Here is a 26,120-nt window from a genome sequence, read left to right as displayed (position 1 = left end):
ACCACCAATTAGTCATTCTTCAAGGTCTGGAGATTAATAAGGCAACATCTGGCCACTTAAGAATTCCTCTCACAGGTGCACTTCCAAAGAATGCCTCCACACTGGACACAGTGAAATAAAAAGTCTTGTTCCTCCCTAGAGAATAATGTAATGGTGTAATGGAACATGTCCAGGCAGGTGCAGGCACGCTCACAGACCCTCATGAGGCAGTCGGGCAGGTTGTCCTCCATAAGAGTGGTGGTGACTATGGTGACCACTAGGCAGCTCAAAACTAAGAGTGGCCAAACTATGCACTTTCAGGTAGGCTCCTTTACATCTCTCATTCTAATTTCCTCATCCAGAAAATAAAGGGATAAACCAGATGACATCCAAAGCCTTTAGCTCTGGAAGTCAGAGGTTCCATCATTAATTTAGCATTAATTTGCTTCCAGTCCTCCCCCTGGAAAATCCCTTAGGAAACAGACAGGCAAGATGGACAGAGCAATGGCAGGTACATAAAGTGGGGCCGCCAAGAAGGGTGGTCTAGGCACCGAGGGTCAGGAGTAAGGCCAGTTACACCTAACACAGGTAGTGAGTAACAATGGACTGACCTACTGCACTATTTTTTCTGGGTTAGACTTGGCTTTCCCACCTTGATGCACAGGAGGTAAGAGAAACCCGATGTTAAGTCTGCCCTGAAAACTGTCTCCTCAAAAAAGAAAAGAACCTCACCCCTTAATATCTTCTAGAAGAGTCACTTACATCTATATGACAAAAGCCTAACTGAAAGGTATTAAATACGGTAAATGCATGACTTTACAAACAGCTCCTTTATTTTCTTTTAGGTCTTTCAGGGCATTTCTGTTTACATGTAGAATGCAAAATTTTCATTTAAAAAAGTCCAACCTCTTTTAAAAATATCAGTCAATGACTGAGAAAGAGATGTTTCTGAGTTCTTATAATGAGATAAAAAGATTTCCACGCAACTTCTTAGATGAAAAGCTGTCTCCCACTGTAACACAGGACTGGGAATCCTGGACTTCTTAGCACATGCTTCACCCTCACTTCCACTCACGAGTTCTAGGGCACGTCACGAGACCACTGGGCCTGCTTCCCACATCTGGAAAACAAGATGTTTAGGATGGCCCCTCTAATCTAAGAGCAGCTGGTAGGCACTTGCTTAAGCAGCTAGTCAATATAGTCTACGCCAAACCAAAGAAGGCTGATTTCTCCTTTTTTCCATGGGGGTTAAAAGTGAAAGGAAAATATTTTGTCTCTATATGACAGTGAAAGCTCTGTTTGTGTAGTAAGTATTCAAAAAATAGCCTCGATTGCTTTTAGGGCTTTTTCTAAGAGAGTGTGCAGCCTATATTTTAAAGTATTGAGAAATTTTATCATTAATCTCAGGAAAAAATGGAGACACTTTATTTTTCATGCAGATGAGAAATACCAGACAACCAAGTTCTTTTAACAAAGTCTTGGCAGCAAGTCGAGATCATTTTTCATTGACAGGGTGATAATGGGAAAGAGACGGCACACACAAAGTTTCCTATTCCTCTCATTCCTCTGCCCCTCAAACACCAGGGACTTTGGGAGATTTGGTTTACAGACAGAATGCCTCTCCCACTTCGACAAAGAAAAAATTATCCAGAATTCTGAACTCCCTGAAAGACACTACCAAAGCACAGAACATTATTACTTTTTTACCATCCCAGAACCACAAATAACTTTGCCTTCCTCTTTTTCCTTTCAGAACAAGAACTGCTATGGTTCCCTTTTCTCCCCAAAGGAGTCTCCATGGTTCCGTGACAGACTGACAGCAATGGTCTACATTTTAATCATAAAATGTATTCATATCACTTAAGTGAGAGTATGTATGTGTTGATAATGTTCTTTGTAGAAATTACATAATGGCTTAACTGTCCTAAGCCGAGCCATTGGTCCTAATATTTCTTCACAATCGACACAACTACTACCCTCCCTCCAGCTTCTGCCAAGGTATTTTTACTGGGCCATCACCCATGCTCCTAGATCTCTCTTTGCCAATCAAGTAATCACCCATGTCCACTACAACTTAGCCTCCTCCTCCTGATGCTTCCATCATTCAACACCTGCTTACTTCAGTCACCTTCTTAAACCACCACACACAATATCCTGGGGCTCGAAGTGTGAAAAAGATCCAAGAAAAGAAGGAAAGCTAGATCTAAATGATCCACTGGCTTCCGAAGCCAGGCCACACAGAGGTAGCTGTTCACCAGGTGGTGGAACACAATGAGGCTGCTTCCACTTGCCTGGGGGAGAGGGAGAGAAAAAGCAGTCCTCAAGGGAAGTTTAGATGTGGTTCAGAGTCAAAGCATCTCTGTGTCTCATTTCTCGATCTGCAAAATAGGACCTGGGTCACCCTTCCTGGAATATCACTTACATCTGCTTTGCAGGCTGGAGAAAATAGGCAGTTTGCAGAGTCCTCTCCTTAGGAATTATTACATTTCACAGGAGTGCAAGTCTTAAAAAAAAAAAAAAGTCTGTGGGGTTCAATGTGAATGCTTGTCTACAACCTCACACTCAAGTCTATTCTTCATGGGCTCTGAAAGACTGGCCTGGAGAGCACATCTGTTTTAATTTTAACACAAGATCATGCAAACTCCCCTCCTTTCTCTACTCTTAAACCCAGTGAGAGATGTGATAAGGATAACAGCCCAGTGAGGTCTCAGGTAGTATTATAAAATCAAAATCCCTAAAATGTAGCTAAATCATTGATTTTAGAGTTTATTTAGTCAAAGTAGAGACATACTCATGCAGGTACGTCACCTCTATCACTTGCCAACCATATAGTCTTAGGCAAATCACTTAACCAACCTGTACCTCAGTTTCCTCATCTGTAAAGAGGAAGAGCTAATATGCACAAAGCTCTTAGCAGCATCTGGCACATAATAAATGTTCAATTAATAGCCACTTTTAGTTACAGCCATGAAAATGATGGCTACACCTAAGGCTGAGACTGCACATATCACTCCAATTCGCACCAATACAGACTGAAGATACAGTGGCTCTCGCCCTTTTCGCGGGGAGGGGATAAAAGCTTTCCAGCGTCAGTGACAACTCTCCCCATTTCAGCAGCATGTAGAAGTCAGGGCACAGGGACCTTCTTCTCAAAACCAAAGGCCTCCTCTACAGCCTCCTGGAGGGGATTTTAAAAGAGGGGTCAAGCAGACAGATGTCCCTTATTACCATCTTCAGATCTGGGCCACAGGAGCCAAGGACTCAGATCCCTCTGATCCTTGGGCTGGGAGCCAAGACTTCTAGACTGCTGCCAGGCAGGCTTTTTCTTATGAGCCTGACTACTCCTTAAGGCACTTTACTCCTCTGTAAATGCATCCTTGATGCCAGATTTTTTTCAAGATACGCCTCTTTCCCTGCCCCCCAAATATGGAAGCAATGACCCATCCTTTTGGAAAACCAAAATGGAAGCGAATTAACACACATTTCATCTGTGAGCAGTGACAGTTTTGGGAAGCATCCCACCAGCTGCATCTGACTGACTTCTGATCTTAGAAAGACCCTAGCAATCTCCTGGAGTCCAACTCTGAATGTTGCTTACACTGTTCATGGCACATTTAGGACATCCTCCAAATGTTGGCCCCAGACACGGAGTCTCTCGATGCAGCTTTCTCCACCACCGCATGAACTTTCTGATACCTCAACACCTGAACCTGCCTTCTTGATCCTTCTCAAGAATCTTGGTGAATGTGAGAAAAGAAACTTCTCTGGCCTCCCCATTCCCAGGGAGACACCTCAGATCATTGCCCCTCTGAAGCTTAGCATCCAAGCCCGGTTGTCTTGGATAGAGCTTCATGAAGGAAAAGGTACACTACTAACAGAAGAAGAATTTGTAATCCAAACTATTCCTATGTTGTTGTTGTTTTTTTTTAATGTGTCAGATATAAGAGTATTTATGAATCTCAGGCAGCATTCTGAAGCAGCTGCTAAGAGGTCCTGAAATGAACTTACAAGTCTGGCCAACCCACTGTTCTTTGCACTATTTATATTCCTAAAGCCATCAGCTATGTTTGATATGGCTGATCATGAGGCCCAGCTTAATGGACTACAGAATCCAATGATACTGACAGCAGGAATAACTTGTTTTGATTTTTACCTGGCTTCACCTTGTGGGAGAGGCTGTGCGCCTTTGAGGACTCTGAGCCAACATGGATTCCATCTCCTCACCACAGCGTCGCCTCTGACCTCTTCATAAGAGCTGCATCACTTTCCTCTTCGCTTCACTCACCCTCCGCACCGATTACACCCAGCACATTTTAATCTTATCTTTCTCCCACATGTCCCACGTTGGTCTGTGGATGAGTCACTGCGACTACTCCCCTGTCTGATACTAGTCTTAAAACTTAAGAACATTCCCAAAAGACCAAAACAAACCAGGGGAAAAGATCACAAAACACCAAGAATCCAACCTCAATACAAATCCTTTGAACATAATACATGCACCAGGATGAACACCTGGCATCGTCTGTGTACCTGAGCAGATGCTTCAGTATGGCCATCCAGGAGGGAGGCTGGCGTCCTTGCCCTGTACAGAAGGCTACACGGCATCCACGATCTGTGGCAAGTCTAGAATACCCAAGGGGCTAAGATCTTTGTTACATTTCAACAGATACCACCATGAGATGGCCGTTCATCTTTTCCCACTCTTGTCAGGATTCTGGAGCCAAGATGGCATGAGAATTTTGATTTTTGACTCCCAATCTGTCACCAGAGGAATTCCAGTCTTAGCAAATGACCTAAGCAGTGGTTCCCAAACTTCAGCTTGCAGAATTACCTGGAGGCCTTGTTACAACACAGATTGCTGGGTCCAGGGTTTCCGACTCAGTATGTCTGAGCTCAGCCCAAGAATCTGCATTTCCAAGTTCCTAGGTGAAGCTGCTGCTGCTGCTTTGGAGACCACACTTTGACAACCACTAACTTAATGCATCAGAATATGGTAGATCCCCTGTGTGTATCAGGCTAGGGTGCACAAAGGAAGGACAGTAAATTTATGTGTCTCAGTGTTCAAGTCTCATGCAATGATTTCAACCACTGTGACTCATGCACCATCTCTTTTTACAAATTCCTGAAAACTTTAAAATGTGTTAACTAGGGTCCAGTGCAAACTAGAAAAATAGGTGGGAGTTGGATATGTTAAAGAAACCATATTCATTTATATAAAAGTAAGTAGAGGAGGAAATCCTAGTTAAACACAGTTAAATAATGATGCGCTTGTCTTAGAAACCTACTGTTCTTTTAGAGCCCAACTAGACAGCACTCCTTTTTATACAGAGCTTCCAGGGAGCAAATTCTACTTGGTAATCTTCCCATGGAGGAGAGGATAGAAATAGGTCTAAAAATCAATTCTAAAATAGTTGATAACTTTCACTGCCAAAATCTCATTTCTCTAAGAGAATGGTTCTCAGACCTAACTGTATACTATAACCTCCAGAGAGCTTCAAAAAATATAGATGCCCAAACCCCATACCTAGAGATTCTAACCTAATTGTTTTAGGATGGGACCTAGACACAGGTTTTTTTCCAAGCTCCCCATTACTCTTTTAAACAAATTAAGAATTACTCCCCCATTACTCTTTTAAACAAATTAAGAATGTTTGGGCTCAAACTTATTTGCAAGATGGGTATATGCATACATGGTAAATTAATGCTGTTAATGAGACTGTACTGAAAACTAGTGAATAAAGATACATCCCTTCTCACTCTACTGGGTGATTCTCAAATGTGGCCAAGGTTGAAAACCACTGATGTAGGAGAAAGATCACAGACAGTAGGTGGATAGGAAAAAGAGAAGAAGGGCAGTGAGTCCCCTTTACATAATGTCTAATGACATCAAAGGAAATGGAAAGGAATGGGAGAGCAGCTGGGGATGACAACAGGTAAAACTGAGGCTCTGAGTTTCTGAGACTGATCTAAAAATCAACAGCATTGTTGGCTGTTTCACGTTAAAAAATCAGAAATGGCCGCATGACCAAGGAACTGCCCACATTTGTCAAAGACTTGGTAACAGTCCAAAGGACATATCAGTAAACCCTTTTAACAAAATGTACTTTTTTTTTTTTTTAGAAGTGTTAGTAACTAGGGACTTGAGGCAAACAGCTTTAATTTCTCACAAACAAATCATCTAAAGGTTCAACTTTGAAATGATGTGCCAGAAAATTTACTACCCTGAACAAAAATTTTTAAAAAAATTTTAAAGGAGAGGCAAGAGGAAGGAAATTGAAATAACTCAGAGCACTTGATAACTGAAATTATCTTCCCAGTAACCACACTGACAAAGGAGTTTTCAAAGTTGTAAAATCATATGATTCAGATGATAAAACCGAGTTATTTTCTTCTCTTCCTTCTTGACTAGCATAGATGCATGAGGTAACAAGCTGGAAAAAAATGTTTGAAGCTTTATGATCCTGTTTAAGGCAGAATGATGAACCCAAAACAGAACACAGCACTGACAGTCAACAGAGCAGAGAATCTCAGAACAGGTAACACAGACAGACATCAGGTGAGAATGACCTCTGCTCACACAAACAGGTCAAACACTGGGAACCCAGAGAAAAAAACTCAGATGTATTTCCATTGTGTTAACAGTTAAAACCAATTCATCAATTTACAGTTTTTGATTTGATTAGAAAACTAAGATGTGGATAAATATGTATCTTAAAAATGAAAAGTATAATTTTTTATTAAAAACATCCATTTGTTAAGTAATTATTTTAAAATCAATTTAGAAGGCATAGTTTTCACCACCACAAGTTAACTTTCCTAATTTAATATGATACTTCACTTATTCAGTACTGATTACCCACAAATTAACTCAAAGCATTCTGATTTTATGAGAGTATCAGACTAAATCTCTCCCCTCCTCCCAAAGAACACCCTACGAAATGATACCTATGGTCAAAGCACCAAACTTCACCTTAGCAACTAACATGAAGGTTGAACGTGGCAAAGCCAAAAGTATGGCCCAGAACACATACACTTTCAGCCTGAAATAAGGCTCTTTCTTGGAAAGGGAAAAGACTAATAGGGCTGCTTTAGATAATTCAGTTCAGCAGAGGACATGCATCTATTCAAACAGAAGGCTGTAAGCTTATCTTTATTGGACAGGGTTGGAGATAGAAGGCCTGATCTAGGCCACTAATTTCAAGAAACAGTATACTAGCTCACCTAGGAAGTTATCTATCAGGAGCTTAAGAACCTAAGTGCGCCAAAGCAAGCACACTCACCCTGGAATCGGCTCGAAGACAACCTTAAAATAATCAGGCCCACAATTTTCATAAGCCCATTCCAGGCTTCTCAGTGTTACACAAATGGTACACCTAATCTAACTGCTCATTACTCTTTTAAACAAATTAAGAATGTTTGGGCTCAAAGTTTCCATGTTTACTTTTTTAAAAGTTATCTTATTGAAAATTTAGCCTGTGGTCCGTTTATTTGCAAGATGGGTATATGCATACATGGTAAATTAATGCTGTTAATGAGACTGTACTGAAAACTAGTGAATAAAGATACATCCCTTCTCATTCTACCAACTGGGGGATTAAAAAAAAAAAAGGGTACCAAATACAAGGATGCAAATGTATGGGGGTGCCTGGGTGGCTCAGTTGGTTGAGCATCAGACTCTTGATTTCAGGTCAGGTCAGGATCTTAGGGTCCTGAGATCAAGCCGTGGGTCGCCTGGGTTCCAAGTTCAGCAAGGAGTCTGCTTGGGATTCTCTCTCTCCCTCTGCCCCTCCCCCTGCTTGTATGCCCAGGCACACTTGCGTACTCTCTAAAAATAAATAAATAAATCTTTAATAAAAAGAAAAAAAAGGATGCAAATGGGGCTCCTGGGTGGCTCCCTCATTTAAGTGGCTGCCTTCCACTGGGGTCATGATCCCGAGGTCCTGGGATCAAGCCCCACGTGGGGCTCCCTGCTCAGCAGGGAGTCTGCTTCCTCCTCTGCCCCTCCCCCTCCCCCTGCTCCTGCTCTCTCTCTCCTACACTCTCTCAAATAAATAAAATCTTTAAAAAAAAATAGATGCAAATGTATGGAGGGTGAGATTAAAACAAATCCTTGATTTGGAAATAAATGCTGGCACGAAGTCCCAGGACAGCTACCTTGTAAGGTAAAAACTCTAGATCCACACCAACCCTGAGTTTTAAATTAGGTAAAAAAAATTTTTTTTTTAATTTATGAGACGGATAAGTCTAACGGAGAGATCTAGAGAAAGAGTTTTACTTTATAAAACCACTACAGTATTAGAAAAAATTAAAATGGATCAAACTTTTAAAAATATTAAAATTAAAACTTAAAGAAGAGGAATTCAGCAGGAAGCGTTAAACATCACTCAGCTGAGCTTAATATGAAATATGGAACTGAGGCAATTATCTAGATAATTTATGATGAAAGAAATATCATTTTAAAAATCAATTATTAGGACATTTCAGCCTAAAAGCAGTTTGAGATTTGAATTATGTGAATTAATGACTCAACTATCCACTTGATCTTTTTAAAATAGTACCAGTTTTCAAGGAGACATCTAATAAGTTCTACTGGATATAATTTTACGCCCTCCATAAACTTCAGGTTTATATCCAGGGTTGTACCTTTAAAAGTCCACTGTGGCCACTGCCACCTTCTCCGGTAACTGCCTCCAGGCCCATCACCCTCCCCAGAACCCTGGCTATATTCAGTTATCAGGCAGAACCATTTTGTCTGCTCCACATTTATCACAGTGTTTCAGTCTATCTTCTGGACACTATCCAGACACTACTCACCTATCTTTACTATGAAACTGAGAGTTACGAAGTTTCTTCCAACACACATAGGATTAGTATTCTGCTAGCCATGTTTTATCTTAGGGCACATGTGTACTCCATTTCCCTGGCCAATTAAAACCATCATTTTAGGTCCTACCCATACATCTCTCTACCTTGAAGATAAAAGCAGTAAACTTTTCAGTAGAGATAAACACTTTAACCTGGCCAGCACCTTCCATTATGCAACACTGTCTGTCTCTACCTTGGCAACCTGCCTTTAAACCCGACAATAACTGCATTGCAAAGACTCAACCACCTCACAATTTTAATACCTTTAGTTATGAGATCTGATTCAGCAGCCAAACTTCTGCCAGGAACTTCTTATATAAGTTTTTTCCCCCGAAATCCATTTTTCTTGGTGGTCTTGTCTTCATTCATCTACCTATCTGAAGCCTACAATATAACAGAAGCACAGATATCCTGTTTTCCCAAAGCAGAAATTTGTCAGAGATAACAGCCCAACCCAAAAGATTTCTACACACTATGTATCACTCTATTCGTACTAAATAGTACACTTTGTATCTGACCCAGAGTAAACCATGGCCATGTGATGAAGTGACCTATCAGAAATGAGAAACTCCAAACCAACAGGTTTTTGACAGAATACTTAAGCCACTTCTACTCTCCCACTAAAAGCCAGGCACAGACTCAATTCTTAAGTTATTAGCTAATAAAATCAAGGAAAGGAGCAGAACACATGGGTCCAGTCCACTCCCCCAGCAGCACACGGAGAGGTGTTACCTCAGTCAGCCACAGCTCGGAAAACATGCATTCAAGACAGTATTCCGGAGGATTACTATGAGGATTAGTGGTAATATACGCAAAGGTGTGGCACATAGCAACTTTTAAAATGGCAGCTGTTTTCTAAAAGTACAAACCTTCAAGTTATAATAAGTCACGGGGATGGAAAATATAGCATGGTGACTAGAGGTAATAATGCTGTACTGCAGGTTTGAAAGTTGCCAGAAGACTAAACCTTAAAAATTCTCACTGCAAGAAAAAAAATTCTGTAACTATGTGTACTGATGGAGGTTAACTAAACTTTTTGTGGTGATCATTTTGCAATATATACAAGTACTGAATCATTGTTATACACCCGAAGTTAATGTTATATGTCAAATTTACCTAAATTAAAAAAAAAATAAAAACTCAACCTTCCCCACCAAATAAATAATAGAAATAAATGAAATGGCAGGTATTTAATTTTATTGTTGTACACCCCCCACCCAAAGTCCCACCCGCACTCCAGGAGGCAGCAGAACATAGCAGAAAAGGCAAAAGTTCCAGAGTCAAAGAAACCCGAGTCTGATCCCAAATAAGTTCCTTAAGCCACTTCCTGGTCTTTAAATTGGGATTTACACTGAAATGTCGATCATGCAAGATCAACATTAGATGTAAAAACCTAGCTAAGCATTTGGCGCTTAGTGCTCGATAAATCATAGCTACTATTATTATAATTATTATTATACCTAGGCCTGAAAATGTGGTTGTGTAGACTCCTTTTTATTGTAAAAATCATCCTGGCTCCCATTCACAAAAATATCTTTTGAAATATAAGATTAAACAGTGTAATTCTGATTCCTAAATACTTCAGAACAATTCAACCCAAACACCTACTAGGTACCTAGAAAATATCTGCTGATACTTTTTTTTTTTTTAAGATTTTCTTTTCTTTACGCAGTTATGTCTATGAACGAAGTGGTGTCAATCACACCAAATTGTGTAAGACAGGTATCAAGTTCATTTTTTTTCCCCCATTATAGATATCAAATTACTTGATGCAATGTCTTGATGTATTTCTTCAACATCATTTGCTCTGTTGGATATAAATCAAGCAACCAAATATATGGATCTATTTTGGTACTATCTACATTGTTCATCTATTCTTATACCAATACTATAGGTCGGCTGCTACTTCTATGAGGACAACCACTCTGCGTTCTATGCTTCATCAGGATGGCTGGTTTTTTGGACATAAATGTACACAGAGGAGACATTAGCCTGAAGCCTCAGGTTTGAGTCTTTGAAAGTCCCTGAACCAAGCACGGGCGGAGCTGAAGGGGCTCCTTCAGAGAGATTCTGGCTTAGCCTTACTACCAAAACCAATGGCAATGAACCTGATAGGGTTCCATCCTCTCAAGTCCTGACAGGGAAGAAAGGATTCTTCTTCAACACTATCCTTCTGCTGAGGACCCTAGACTCCTCTCTCCCCTCAAAGACTGGTTGTTCTAGACCAAAGCTCTCAGCCAGAACTCATGGGCTTCAGTGTAAACCTCAAGCCCACACTCCCCAAGTACAGCCATTCCACCAGCCTCAAGAAATAGACCAAGAAATAAATTCAATAAGGGGGGGGGGGGAAGGAGGGTATGAAGGGGAGCCCACGACACATTAGAAATGGGAGGAACAGGGGTGCCTTGGATGGCTCAGTTGGTCTGCCTTCGGCTCAGGTCATGATCCCTGGCCCCGCTTCAGGCTCCGGAGAACTCTCCCTCTGCCACTCCCCGTTTGTGCTCTCTCGCTTGCTTGCTCTTTCTCTCTCAAACAAATAAAATCTTTAAAAATAAATCTTTGTTAAAAAAGAAAAGAAAAGAAAAGAAAAGAAAAGAAATGGAAGGAACAAGTTCTAGTAGTTCTAACTGGGAAATCAGGTGACTTCATGCCTCCCTTCTGTCCCACACAGCAGGATGAAGTAGAAATTTAAACTACCATAAGGCAGCCTATGAATGGTTAACATTTTAATCTAAATAAAAAATTGGAGGGGGGCGGACAGAATGGATAAAAGTTGTCAAAGGTACAAGCTTCCAGTTATCAAATAAGAGACTAGATCTTAAAAGTTCTAATTACAAGAAAAAAGAAATCTGTAACTATGCACACTGATGGATGTTAACTTAAGTAGGCTTACTGTGCTGAACATTTTGTGACATACATAAAAACTGAATCAGTATGTTATATACCAGAAACCAATGTGATATGTCAATTATATCTCAATAATAAAATAAATAAAACTCTGTATTCTTCTCCTCTATCTGCAACCCTGCCTGTCCCTCTCTTCCATCTCTACGCTCTTGTGTTTGTTTTCTAAGGCTACCACAACAAATTACCAAATTCAGGGTCTTCAAACAACAAAAATTTAGTTTCTCATAGTGCTAGAGGCTAGAAGTACAAAATCAAGGTGTCAGCAGGGCCATTCTCCCTCTAAAGGCTGCCGGGGGCGGGGGGGGGGGGGCCTTCCTGGCCTCGCCTCTTCCTAACTTCAAGTGGCTCCCAGCAATGCCCAGTGCTCTTGGCTAGGAACCACACCACTCCAACCTTTGCCTCAGTCTTCATGCAGGCCTCTCAGCATCTAACTGTCCTCTCCTCTCCTTATAAGGACACTAGTCATTGGGTTTAGGGCCTGCCTAAATCCAATATAACTTAATTTTAACTAATCACCCCTTAAAAGACCCTATTTTCAAATAAGGTCACATTTAGAGGTTCCAGATGAACAGGAATTTGGGAGGTCACCATTCAGCCCACTACAACTCCCAAATTAAAATAAACCACCACAATGGGGCGCCTGGGTGGCCGAGTTGGTTAAGCTTCCGACTCGGTATGGGCTGAGGTCCTGATCTCCCAGTCGTGAGATGGGACTTCTCAATCCCCATGGAGTCTGCTTCGGTTTCTCTCTCCCTCTCCCTTTGCCCCTCCCCATCACCACGTGCAGGCACACGGGCACACACAAGCTCTCTCACCCTCTCTCAAATAAATAAATAAATCTTTTTTTTTTTTTTTTTTTTAAAGATTTTATTTATTTATGTGACAGAGAGACAGCCAGTGAGAGAGGGAACACAGCAGGGGGAGTGGGAGGGGAAGAAGCAGGCTCCCAGCGGAGGAGCCTGATGTGGGACTCGATCCCGGTACGCCAGGATCACGCCCTGAGCCGAAGGCAGACGCTTTAACGACTGCGCTACCCAGGCGCCCCAATAAATAAATCTTTTAAAAAATAAACCACTACCACCAAAATATGAGGCAAAGTGAAAGGAGATGATAAATCACAGCATTACAGAAATATAAAAAAAAATTCAAAGTTATATTCAAAATTCAAAATTCAAATTCAAATTCACCAGCGGATTACTTCCAATCTGAATTAGAGATAATGTACCTTTTGCCTTTCTCTCACCTGTGGGAAACTGAAGTCTTGGAAAATATCAGAAGTCCCATTCAAGGGCGCCTGGGTGGCTCAGTCAGCTGGGCAACCAACTCTTGGTTTCGGCTAAGGTCATGATCTCATGGATCTCGGGATGGAGCCCCAAGATGGGCTCCACCCACAGCGGGGAGTCTGCTTGAAAGATTCTCTCCCTCTGTCCCCCAAACTCACACGTGTGTGCTCTCTCTCAAATAAAATCTTCTCTCTCTCTCTCTCTCTCTCACACACACACACACACACACACACACACACACACACACACAGAGTCCCATTCAAAATAGCACTAAAAAACAACATTCCACTGGCCCAGACAATTGACATACTCTGAAAAATCTGGTATTAGGTATAAACACTCGTACATATCATCAGGAATGGAACAGCAAAAAAGATGAAAGACAGGGAAGGATATTTTTCAGTAAAAAGTACTTTCATTTAACTGTTTGGGGATGGAAAATAGACCATGAGTCTCAGAAGACCAAGGTTTCCTTTAAAAAAAAAATTACCTTAGGTTTTTAACAGCCCCCTCCCCAAATTATCCTTTTCTAATAAGGATATAAACCTACAGGAAAGCACTATAATATCACAGTTCTTTTTATTTTAATCAAGGTATTATTTCAGCTTTCTGGGGAAAAAAATACTTGAGATGAGCTTAAAGACTTGTGTACTCCCTCTGCTGGCTCTGAATTTAAAGTAAATTATCTAAGGCTTCAGGAGACAAGTTATTAATTTCACTAGACATCTAAAACACAATGAAAGATATGATGTGGATTCTCCCTCAACACACACACACGTGCGCGCGCAAAGGTCTTTTAAGAAATAAGAAATTCCAAACAACTACTAAAAACTGCAAAGCCATCTCTGTTGGATTATAGGTTTACTCCAAAGGAAAGCTAATGCATTCCATTTGTTTGCAGAGGAAGTTCCTTCTTGCACCGGCCTTGCCCCCTACAAGTGTGCCAGAACTCTTCCTTGCTCTGTGCGCACCTCTCCACTGGAGGACTACGGTGCATGTGGACACCCAGGCATGGTGAGCCCCTAGAAGATAACCTGCCTTCTTCATCATAGGCAATCACTAGAGTAGCAAATTACTGCAAGGACCAGAGCCCATAGGGGAAGTTAGTCCATTTCACTTAATGTTATCCCATAATAGTAACTGACAAACTGCAAAGGAAAAGTCCCAAGATTAAAATCTAAAAAAAAAAAAAAAAAAAAAAGTCTGAGTAGAAAGTGAAAGACACACTCTCTGGAAAAGCCCAGCTTGAAACATGCACCAATCATACACTTGTGTTTTATCAAGAAGGAGTGATACATCACAATATGGATGCCTGCTACCGTACTTCTTTTTCCAACTGGGGAAATCATGACACTAAGAAATGAAGGTTGTTCGGTTAAGAATAAAACCGTTAAAGATACTGAGTCTGGGGGCGCCTGGGTGGCACAGCGGTTAAGCGTCTGCCTTCGGCTCAGGGCGTGATCCCGGCGTTCTGGGATCGAGCCCCACATCGGGCTCCTCTGCTATGAGCCTGCTTCTTCCTCTCTCACTCCCCCTGCTTGTGTTCCCTCTCTCGCTGGCTGTCTCTCTGTCAAATAAATAAATAAAATCTTAAAAAAAAAAAAAAAAAGATACTGAGCGGAAGAGCTACAGACTGGCTTTGAAAAGATCCATCTCAGAGAGTGCTTGCCGTCTCTTCCTTCTTCATATGTGACTTCTATTTTCCAATCCATGGAAATAAAACTTCAAGTTTTATATCTGGGACTTCTGTCTCCAAATGCAGAACATCATGGACAACTTAGTTTTACACAACAGCTCTGCTCCTGTAAGAAGCGCATAAGTGAACTTTAGGCCGAACAATCCTATGGTGACTATTTTTAGACAGGGCATACTGATGCAGCATCAGTGGGGTACACACACGGAAAACAGACTTGATTTCAACTTTCTCTAAATGAAGTCATTCCTAGATCGAGGTTTTTCTCAGTTTCTATGATGAGTAGTGACTGGCACTAATGAAGTTTTCAGGGACTGCTAACACTAGGAAACAAGACCTGCAAGAAATGCGTTGGACAGCAGAGAATCCTTTCATGATTACACTATATCCCATCAACGTTAATGCTAGGAGGTCCAAGACTTCATAGCTGTAAGTATCCAAGAGACTGTACACATGATGTCACCTTAGTCCCAAATCACATCATCTCCTTTCAGTGTCAGAGTCCCAGAACAAGGCTATCTTTATGGGCTAAGGACATAATGATTCCAAGAACAGCTCCAAGTATCAGAAATGTTTTTGTCTGGTAGACACATTCCATGTTTTGGAGGCTCTTACCCTGTCCTTGGGAATATACAGGAGTCACAGAAAAATGACAAAAGAAATAGGTGGGAGTCAGGGCTGGGCATGGTAGGGTGTGGTGGGCTTAAGACAGATGGCTTTTTCAGCAAGGTGAGCTGAGAACACTGATGGGGAATGCTAAAAAAGCAACGCAGCTTCTCTAGCATGAGCCAGCCTAAGGAGGGAGGAGGGGAAGCAGAGGCGAGCAAATGAAGTAAGAGTTTGCAGAAATGGAGGCACTGACACGAACAGCTGTGAAACCACAATGGTTAACAGCAGACAGTACAGAACACTGTTGCCCAAGGCTCGCGCGGACACACTCTTAGCTCCATCTCTGCTGGCTGTAGGCTCCTGAGCCAGTCACTCACATGCTCTTGTCCTGCTTCCTCACCTGTAAAATGAAGTAGTTAGATGATCTCTAAAACCTCTTTTCGTTCTAAATTTGAAGCAAGAAGCAATGTGGATGAGTCAGCTGTATCAAGGCTCCACCTCCACTCCAGACGGAGGCCAGTCCTATCACCAGGCCCCACAAAACAGAACTGGAGACCCCAGATCAGGCTAGGACCACAGGTGTGCTCTAATCCAGATGGCCCGGAAAAGCCCCAGCTTCTCCCAAACAAACCCAAACTACAGGAGCCATGCTAGAGTGGCCCCGCATCTCCAAAGCAAGCTGAAAATGATCTGCAGAGAATTAAACACCAGCTCCAAGCCAGAGTTCAACATCAACTTTGCCTTTTGCCAATAACTTCTCCACAGAGGGCTGAAGTATCGAGGAAAGCAGAAGTACAGACGTGAAAAAAGGCAAAGACAATGACAAGTTCACAGAACAGATTTGCACGTTTATTTTCTGTTTTCTTCCTCCAACAGAACCTAAAGCCTGTGAACGGGGACCTCCTCTGCCTCGTGCTACTACTATATCCCTGAGACCCAGCAGAATGCCCTGTGAACGGTACGCCTCTCATAAGTATTTGATGAATAAAATGGCATGTCATGAAAATAAGTAAAAAGGTTTTCTCTTTCTAATCTGTAGTCACTTACTGTACACCAGCTATAATGTCCACTGACCCTAATCCACATGTATCTAAACTACAGAGATACAGGGATACAGAGATAAAAACCCACCTATATATGTCATTCTGAGCTCCTTTCATAACAGCAAAAAGCCAAAGTGGCTCTTCAGGACTTGTGATACAGGAAAAGGTCAGGAGAAAAATGAGGAGTCGAGAATAGGATCGAGTCTGTTCCCCACAGGCAAGATGGGTAAGATAGGAAAACAAAATAAATTCCATATTCTCTCTAGCCCTGGGAATCTAATCTGATAAGCAATGGTACGGTAAGCAGGGTACCCTGCCAGAGCACACAGACTGAAACAGTCTTACCTTTGCATTTTTATGAAGATCTTTGGATGGACGGTGTTTGCTAAACTTTTTCCAGACCAAATAAATGACTTTTCAGTGGGACAAGGACTCTTCATTAATTTTCCAAATAAAAGTACCTTGCAGGTTTTAAGTAAGAATCACACGTATTAAAAAGTTAACTACAAGATGTTCTTCTATGGTGTCATTCTCTTAAAATAGAACCCTCCTAAAATCTCCTAAAAATAAGCCTGCATAGTTTCATTTCATTTTCTAAGAAGGAGATAAACATATCAAAACAAACACTTAGCTTCTTTTTTAAAGAGTCTCTCTGCTACATAGGGCTCACAGATCAAAGTTTAAAAGGGCCAATTTCTTCACTTCATACGTCGATGACACAGCTTTGAAAAAGAGGAAAAACAGTCCCCCTAGTGTACTGCTGCTGTAGGAAGAGGAAGTATATTCGTTGAGAATCACTGACAAAGAGTACTGCCAAAGGAAATTACAAAACAGCATTTTGGCAACATGGGCCAAGCAGAAGACGTATTCCTCACACACGACCAGAACCGGCCCTTTGGTGAGTTACTCCAAAAGGTGACTGAGGCCAAAATTACAAGCCAACGTGGAATTATCACAACTTTGTCATTCTGAAATTTTAAGAACATATTTTTAAACATGAAAGTTGCAGATAAAATAATATTTTCTTAATACAGTATGCTGGGAAGGAACTGGATGCATTAATCTAAAGAACGAGAACATCAACAAGCATCATGTGGCAGGTGGGCCCTCATCTTTTTACCCTGGGGAGAAGCTGCAAGAGCACACATCTCACATGAAAGAAGACGTCGTCGTTTGCAGAATTATCCTCCACAGCAGGAGAAGTCGTCATACGCACAAGATCCTACATTTGTGAAATTGTGAGAAACAGCACAGAAACTCATGGCTGCCTAATGTAATCATATCCTAATCCCCTGTGAAAAGCAGGTGTGTGGGTGTGAGGACATGAATAGCGATAAATAGGCCTTAACAGGTAAACCCTGGAATCCTAGAGGTCTGTCCCACAACAGGAGGAACCAAGAGAACATAGCAGTTTAATTAGGGGTGGTGCAGTGCAAGTAAGCTTAATCCGAATTAAAGGAAATGTAACCTTTTCCCCTCTTAACCACAACTGATTATTCATTTCTACTTTAATGCCTGAGGTAAGGGAACCTGTGAAATAGCCAACACCTTTCTCTCTGGCACAATATGTATCTTACAAACCTAAGTGAACCAAGAACTTCCTTCTTTTGTTAAAAGGCTATCTTTTCTGCCACCTTCATCACTTCACAGTTCCTAAGTACCTGTACTGATAGACAGTGAATGCTATACAAATGGGACAAACTCAATCAACCTCCATCAATATTCATCTGTCTTTCTGATGCTGAACTAATAACCAAGACATTTTTAAACTGAGAGGCAAATATGCTTTTCAGGAAAGCATCTTCTACTTATGTAAGACTACTTGTTACTTAGTAAAAAACCCTCAAAAAAATGGTCAATTTAAAGATCTCCAGAACTACAGCTAATTACTTCTCTAACTAGCTGCGTCATCTTAGAGAAGTCCTTAAGAAGCAGGTTCTTCACCTATAAAATAAAGGAGTTGAACTATCTCAGCAAACCTCATCCTGGCTGTACATCAGAATCACCTGAGAAACTTAAAAAAATAAAATAAACACCAATGCTAAGCCCCAGACCCACCCAATTAAAACCGATTCTCCAGGTATTGTTAGTTTTTAAAAGCTCCCACGGTGATCCAAATATGCAACCAGCGCTTCAAACCACTAGTCCTAATCCTGATCTCCAAGGCCTCTTTCCTAATTCTTTTATTCTCTAATTTTAGGGTGATAATTCTGATGACAGGATCTCATAATGCAATAGCCCAAAAAGCCACAAAAGTAAGGCCTAAACCCTGCATACTGTACCTATGTGCTCACAGGACTAAGAGAGGTTAACCTGAATTCTAGACATTTTTAGAAGTTAAAAACCCTAATGCATAACTCAGAATGAAAGCAGTGTGGTTTAAATGCACACGCACGCTCTCAAAATGACTAATCATGATAGGAATCGACTCCTGAAACTTGGACGCATGGAAATGGGTCACAATTAGCTCCTGACCTCTCCCTTTTCCCTCTTCTTCCACCCCCACTAAACCACAAGCACAAAAAAAGGTTGGCTATTAGTCATAATCGGAATATGAAACCAGCCCCAGTTTCAAAGGGCTTTCTCCATCATCAAAGATTTGGAAGTTCCTGCATGGATGCATCTTTTGATGAAGATCATCTTACAAAAACTCTTTAACTAAATTATATCCCCATAGTCTTCAAGGATTAGCTATCATGTGATACTCAGAAATAGAACTAATGTAAAATCTCAAAGCAAAAATAATTCTATTTACATAAAATATATAAATATTTTACTTTATGTCCTGTATTAGACATATTAAGACCTGAATTTCAATTTACAGTATTTCATAAGTTTTAAAGAGAGATGAAACGGAAACTAATTTAACATTGTGTGTTGACTATACTTCAACCAAAAAAAAAAAGAGAGAGAGAGAGAGAAATGAGATAGCAGAGAAGGAAAAAGAAACCACGAGACCAAAAAAAAAAAGGTTAAGGACATAAAACCACAAATTTTAGGACTAGGCCCAAAATCTCTATTGCAAGTCCTGCAACTACATGAAAATATAATTAACCGAATCACAATTCATAGCTACTTTTGGTAATACTACTTTCTCACCTAGATCTTTAAAAAAAAAAAAAAATCAAATGCTATTAAACCATTACTATCTTTAACTACAATAACTAGAGATGTTACTTGTGGGATTAAACTACTTGTGTAAACTTAAAAATCAAAGGAAAAGTAAAAACCCTTCCAACATTAATTATTTAAGCTAAAAGTTAGCAGATTCTCTGCACCAAACTCAAAATATACAGGACTAATTTCAAGTTGAGAAATTTGAAAAATATTCCAAACCCCTATATCCATTTTCTTAGATCCTGAAACTCACCCCTTCCTGACACTATACCCTGAGATTAACCCTTGCTATTCACTTAGAAACTTAGTTTTAAGATATCACAGTAGCACTGCTTTGAAACGGAATTCACTCTCAAGCTTTCTGGAAATGGTCCTCATATCACACAACTGGCATTCCTTTGCAAAGCTGTAAAATTAAATCAAATGTAAGATTCATAATGTCAGCATTTGTTAAAGGAAATGAGACAGATATGTGGAATAATTTCAAAGCATACGTTTTGCTTTTAAAGTATCTCAACAAATCCTCTCCAATACCAGCCATAAAAAATTTTTTAAAAAAGATACTTTGTTTGCAAGGGTTTTTTTTTTTTAAAGCAAATTAAAACTCAACATACTAAATTCTTTAGTTTTTTCACAAAGAGATTTCCTCTCCAGTGCTCCAGTTCTCCACCAAGATTAAACTGTTCTTAATGTATACACCTACTGGAACCCAGGAAGATACAGGGCTCCCCAAAGACATTCAAGGAAAGGACTGAATGAGGAAGGAACTACCTAATTAAAAAAAAAAAATCTAACAAATAGAAGCAACCGATAAGCCATATGTATCTCCGACTGTACAGGACTCCTCTGCCTGGTACTGACACATTCATGTCTTGGGGAAAGAGGCCAGGAGGATGAGGTGCCAGGAAGAGCAAAGCAGCTGGGTATCAGCAGCCCAGCAGGGGCACAGGAGTTAATCTGTTTGGATGCCCAACTGCAGGAAGTCATTACATCATAGGCCTTTCCACACCTCTCTCCCTACCACGTGTCCAGTGCCCCAAGAGGCTGAAAAGGAACAGTAGAGAGCCTCTCTTCTGGTTCACTTACAGGTAGAAGCCATTACGGCCCAGCCCTGACACCACACCTCCCTCCCAAAGGCCTAGGTGAAGCTCCAGGCCTCAGTCCTCCACACCTGGACCCGGCCTCAAACAGCGCCAGAGTCCAGGCCTCAACAGAAGCAGCAGGTGTGGCTAGTCCGCCTTGAGGTGGCAGGGCTGGCCCGTTCCAGGGCTCAGAACATCTCAAGTTCCGCGGCAGGTTTACTGGAGAAACATCTCTAAGGAATAAAGGTGTCAACACAGGCAAGGAAAGACAGCCAGCCAGAAAAAGGTTTACAACCACTGCTTTTTCTAATGGGATCGGTGTGCCTGTGGGAACTAACATCCACAAGCCAGAAACTTCGACGCATGGGTTTTCATCCAGTTAGTGACAACGACCATACTCCTGTGACCAACTGGAAACCACAAATCCAACCCCTCCTCTGGGCACCGAGACCCAAACACTCCCCCACATCCTCTCATTCCATCCGCAGAGCCCTCCCCGCATCCCCACTACGGTGATTTCTACTTCGAAGTTGGCCGCAGACCTACCTCCTCCGTGCTGTCCCAGGAATCCAGCAAATGCACTCCTGTCCGCCAGTCCTTCCCTCGCCGGTATCCCTTGCCCCCTCTCCTCACCTGGCCATGCCCTGAGGCTTCCCCGGAAACCTCCTTTCCCCGCCCCACCCTCCGCGGCCGACCCTAGGTTTCCCCTACTCTGGGGGTCACAGAGATCCCCCGAAACCTCACAGCGGAGGCTCTAGATGCCAACCCCTCTCCCCAGCGCCCGCAGGCGCGCTCCGATGAATCGAAGGCACGTCTCGCACTGCGCAGGAGGCCCGGCGGGTCCGGCCGCCCGCCCGAGGTGGGTACGCACCTTCCACCCCGCAGAGCTGTTGCTGTCGCCCTTATCCTTGAAGTAGGGCACGCAGCGCACCATCCACTCGTAGATCTGGGACAGAGTGAGCCGTTTGTCCGGCGAGCTCTCGATGGCGCGAGTGATCAGGTCGGCGTAGGACAGGTTCCCCCAGGCGTTCCGCCGCGACGAGCATTTCCTCGGCTGCCCGGAGCCCCCAGCCGCCCCCGGCTGCGGCGGCGGCAGTGGCTGCTGAGGCTGCAGCGGCGTCTGCGTCCCCCCGCTCAGCGCGCCCGCCGCGGGGGCTGGCCCGGACCCGGAGTCCTGTCCTCCGGGAGCCAGCAGCCGGGCCGAGTCTTCAAGGAGCAGCCCGGAGCCCAGGGTGCCGCTCCCGCCGCCGCCGATCGCCATGGCCGAGCCAGCCCTACCGCTGCCGTCCTCGTCGTCTTCATCGTCCTCCTCTTCGGGGATCATAGAATCGGCGGCCGTCTCCCCCGAGGGCTTGGCCGGGCTCCCCTGGAGCTCTGGCCTCTGCAGGGGCCACGTACAGGAGCGCGGCCGGCTCTGGGGCTCGAACTCCGGGTCCAGCTCCACTTCGAGCGGAGAGAGCGGGGCCGGAGAGGCCGGTGCCTCTGCCATCTTCGCCGCCCGCCCGCCCGCCCGCGGCTCGGGCTCTCGCGCTCTCCTCTCGCGCCGGGGCGGGGTGCGGCGGGGGAGGGACGGGGGCGCCGCGAAGGCTCGGGCTCCCGAGAGCCGCTGCCGCTACTGCCGCCGCCTGGGGAAGCACGAGAGAAGAGAGAAGGAGAGTTGGTTATCCCGGTCTGGAGCCCAGTCCTCGGCGACTCCGCGCCCGTCGCCGCCGCTTCCCGGCCGCACGGCGCCCGCCTCCCAGAAACAGGCAGACCTGGAGACTTGCGTCCCGCGAACCTGGCGCAGCAGACACCGCCCCCTGGCCAGGCCGCGGGGGAGTCAGGAGCGAATCGACGGGCTCGCACGGGGCAGCCCCCTCCCCCTGCCGCCGGGGCCGCCAGATCTGCAGGTCTCTCCTGGGCTAGGTGGCTGGGCGGGGAAGAAGGGGGAGGGGCGGGGGCGGGGGGAGGGGCACGGGCCGCGCCTTTAAAGCGGGCAGCGGCCAAAGCTGGCGCAGCCGAGCCGCGGTCGGAGCCCGAGCGGGCGTGCGTTTGTTTATGTTTCGCTCGGGCCCGCTCAAGTGCTTCCCGCGGCGCCGTAGCCAAAGTCTGTGGCGTCTTCCGCTCTTCTCCTCGTCCCCGGCCCTGCCGCCTCCGCGCCCCCTTGTACTCCCTTCTCCCCGCCGAGGGGGCCCGAGTCCGGGGACGGCGCGGGCAGCCACCTTCTCCCCTCTTCGCCCGCGGGCCAGGAGGACGAACGTGGGTCCGAGCGCGGACGGGCTCTTGTCACTTCCAGAAAAAAGACAAGACGGGAAGCAGAGGGGCAAGCAGCTCGGCGGGTGTTTGCAAAGGGTCGAGCCAAGCAGGAACGACCACTTTGGGGTTTTGTGTGGTTTATTTGCTCGCGGGCGTTGTACCCACCACCCCCTTCCCAGTAAAGCACGGGGGGAGGGGGCAAGTCGGAACATAAATCTTCCAACAGGTCAGGAAGCGCCAAGTCTCCCGGGCTGCCAGAAAACCCGGACCAGCACGTTCATCACCTCCTTGCTCCCGCTGCTGCCATCTTGACAGTTTTACCCCTTCACTCAAGTCCTTTAAAAACACTAACGGGAGGGAAGGGGGGCGCGCACACCGAGTCACGGGGAGGGAAAAGGGAAGCGCCTGGCCCAGCTCGGAAGCAGATCCGGAGTCACCGGGAAGGCGACCGCCCCGCTGCACAGCTCCGGCGCCTACCTCAGTTCCTTCCCTTCAGGGACGAGGGGGGAGGACGCACAATTCCGCGCGGGCCCGGGGCACGGCGAGGAGGGGGCGCGCAACCTCGGCGAAGGAGAGGCGCTCCGGCCGCCGCCGCAGCCCGCCTGAGGAAACGCCTGTCAGCCTGCGCGCCGCCGCCTTCCACATTCCTCCTCCTCCCTTCCACGAGCAGGGCGGCCGCGGCAGCAGCACAAAGTTATAGACACACGCAGGGTGCCTCAACCTAGGCTGACGGCGGGCGGGCGGGTCCCCGCCCAGAGGGAGGGCTGGGCGGCGGGCCCGGGTGTGCTGTGTGCGTGCGTGTGTGTGCGTGTGCGTGTGTGTGTGTATATGTGGGCTCGCGCGCGCGCGCCTGCGCGGCCAGGCTCCGCGGGACTGCGGGCGTGGGTGTCAGGGAGCGCGCCGCGGGCCGGGACTAGGCGGGCTCCCGCAGCCGTCCCCGCCGGGCTCCTCCTCCCTCTCGAGGGCCTCAACGACAACAAAGCGCGGCGCTGGCCTAGCAGAAGAGGGAGGCGGAGAGCAGAGCCCCAAACGTTCCACGAGCGCAGTCGCGTGGTCTCTCAGACTCGGGCAGGGCGCCTGGTACCGGGGGTCCCCGGCGGGCGCGTCCGTCCGCCAGGCTCTGGGCCGGCCCTGGTGTCCGGTTCCCGGTTAGAATCGGACACCAGATAACACCCGCGATAAGATGCTGACCGCAGATCGCAAGGATTACCACGGCGTGGAAATACTGACAAGCGAAGATGTTGGTGCCTTACAGGACTTCGATAAACTGATGCCTTCAGATTTGATCAGGCACCGAGAGGTTTGCAGCAAAGTCTCTTACCTAGGACGCTCGCCGCAGTGTTGTTTCACTTTTCACGGATTTCGTGGCAAATGAGGGTAGAAGTGTAACTAACTCAGAAGAAATGCAAATTATCCCCCATTCCTAAACGCACGAGCAGATTTTGAACAATTATGAATGGGAAATAATTTGTTTCTAGCCTGTAAATGACTCCAGAATGGCTACTTGTGCATTTTTGAGTTTTTTAAAAAGATACTTCTTTAGGTTTAGAGAAACATCTTCTCAAGTCCTTATCCTATCGGTGCCTAAATTGTTCGTTTGTGCACTAAGAATGCACTCCATGCGACACGCACACCAAAAGTCTATTCACTTTGGTTCATAAATATCTTTTTTTCTCCCTTTTTTCTTAAATCCTCCTAAGTCACTGGAGAGAGCTCAGAATCTAGAGCTCGCTCCTCAACAACCCAATACACAAAAAGGTCCAACCCAGGGTACTCAGGAGTCCGCCCACCCAGCGGACTCCAGGCTCCGGGCTTTGCGCAGGGCCCGTCACTCAACTTACGTGCGGCCCCGCCCCTGCACCAAGCTAGTTCGACGCGTACAAACAGATGATGTCATTGTATCCACACGCGCGTGACCGGAGAGCTCTGCGCCGCGTCCCCATTCGCTGAGCCGCCTACTCGTCAAACCACGCCGCGCGCTGACTGGCCGTGGCCACCAGTCTCCAGGCCCCAGACACCCCTCTCCGCCCCCCGCCCCCGCCCCCCAGCAAATAATAAACAATCGAGTAAAATTCTAAGGAAGAAAGGAAGGGAGGGAGGAGAGGAGAAAGAGAGGGCAACCCAGAAGCCAATCCTTCGCGCGCTGAGGGAAGAGTTCAAAGGAGGGGGACTTGAGAAGACAGGGGAGGAGAGAAGGGGAGCCGACCTGGGGCGATGGGTCCTGCCGCGTTGTGGCGGTGTCGGGGAGGAAAGTTGGAGAGCACCCTGCGGAGCGTGCCTGGCAGAGTGCGGGGACGCTAGGGCCCTGGAGCAGCAGGACTCGGGGCTTCGGGGCGGTGCGCAGCCGTCCGAGGGGGAGGAGAGTGAGTAACGCAGGAGCGGCGCGGGCGGAGCCGGCAGACACGTGCGGGAGGAGGGCGGGCGCGCGCCGCACTGGCTCGCCCGGGGCGCGCGGCACGGTAGCCGCGCGCGCTTGTTTACCAGCGCACGTGGGTGTTATTTTTAAATGGAATGTTGTGCTGGCCGCGCGGCTGAGTGGCGGACGCGTGGGGCCGCCCGCGCTGGCTGGGGGACGCGGCAGGCCCGCGCCACGGCCTCTCCGGGCTCAGCTCACGGGCCAGCCAGGCTGTCCCCACTGCGGGCTTCCAGCGCACTGGCTGGCTGGGACCGGGGAGCCTGATAGCGAGTTTCGCGCGCTGCCAAAGCCTCCACGGAGATGTCGAGTTCCTGCCGCGGAAAGCTGCCTTCTTTTAGCCCGGCTTCGGCTCCCTCATTCACATTCCGGGAACAAAGCCACCAACTTCACTTCGCCCTGGAGGCCGCACGAGGCCGGGCTCCGCGGCCACAGGTTCCAGAGCCAATTTCACACGCTCACATATTCCCTGGCACACTACACCCTGGCCGCGAGGTAGACTGTTATCACCTTGCGTAGCTTGTGACCTCGCTACCTTGTTCAGAATGTCCCCAGCCCTTTATGCGCCCGTCACTGGGGCATACAGCTCTGCCAAATACAACGCTTTTGCTACCCCGGCTTGTCTTCGGAAGGGAACTCTGGGAAAGGGGGCTCTGACTGCTTCCTGGGGTTGCTCCTGTGCTTGCTGCTCCTCTCCTCTCATTGTGGGCCTGCCCTTCTGAGAAGCCCTGAGTTTGCTTTTGGTTTATAGCATGGCAATGTGGACGTTGATATACGACCACAGCACTGAACTGCAGGTGTCCACAGGAGGTGGGAGGGGTGGATCAGGGCTGCAAAGTGCATATGGGGGGGCGGGGCTTTGGGCATATTACTGGGAGTCTTGTTCAGCTTTTC

General features: G+C 45.7%; 1 protein-coding gene across 1 annotated transcript in view; it reads right to left on the bottom strand.

Moving 5' to 3' along the window:
* The window catches only part of FOXO3 (forkhead box O3), a 123,545-nt gene extending 99,202 nt beyond the window's left edge, over positions 1-24,343 (bottom strand). Inside the window, exons 1-2 of the mRNA XM_040627604.1 lie at positions 23,291-24,343; positions 21,450-22,203 (exon numbers count right to left, since the gene is read on the bottom strand). Of these exons, the coding sequence (XP_040483538.1) occupies positions 21,450-22,067 (618 nt within the window). The 5' untranslated portion in view covers positions 22,068-22,203; positions 23,291-24,343. The remainder of the gene's footprint in view (positions 1-21,449; positions 22,204-23,290) is intronic.
* Positions 24,344-26,120: the final 1,777 nt, after the last annotated feature.

Source organism: Ursus maritimus, unplaced genomic scaffold (genome assembly GCF_017311325.1).
Source record: "Ursus maritimus isolate PB19 unplaced genomic scaffold, ASM1731132v1 scaffold_13, whole genome shotgun sequence".
NCBI lineage: Eukaryota > Metazoa > Chordata > Mammalia > Carnivora > Ursidae > Ursus > Ursus maritimus.
This window is presented reverse-complemented; position numbering and strand designations above follow the sequence as displayed.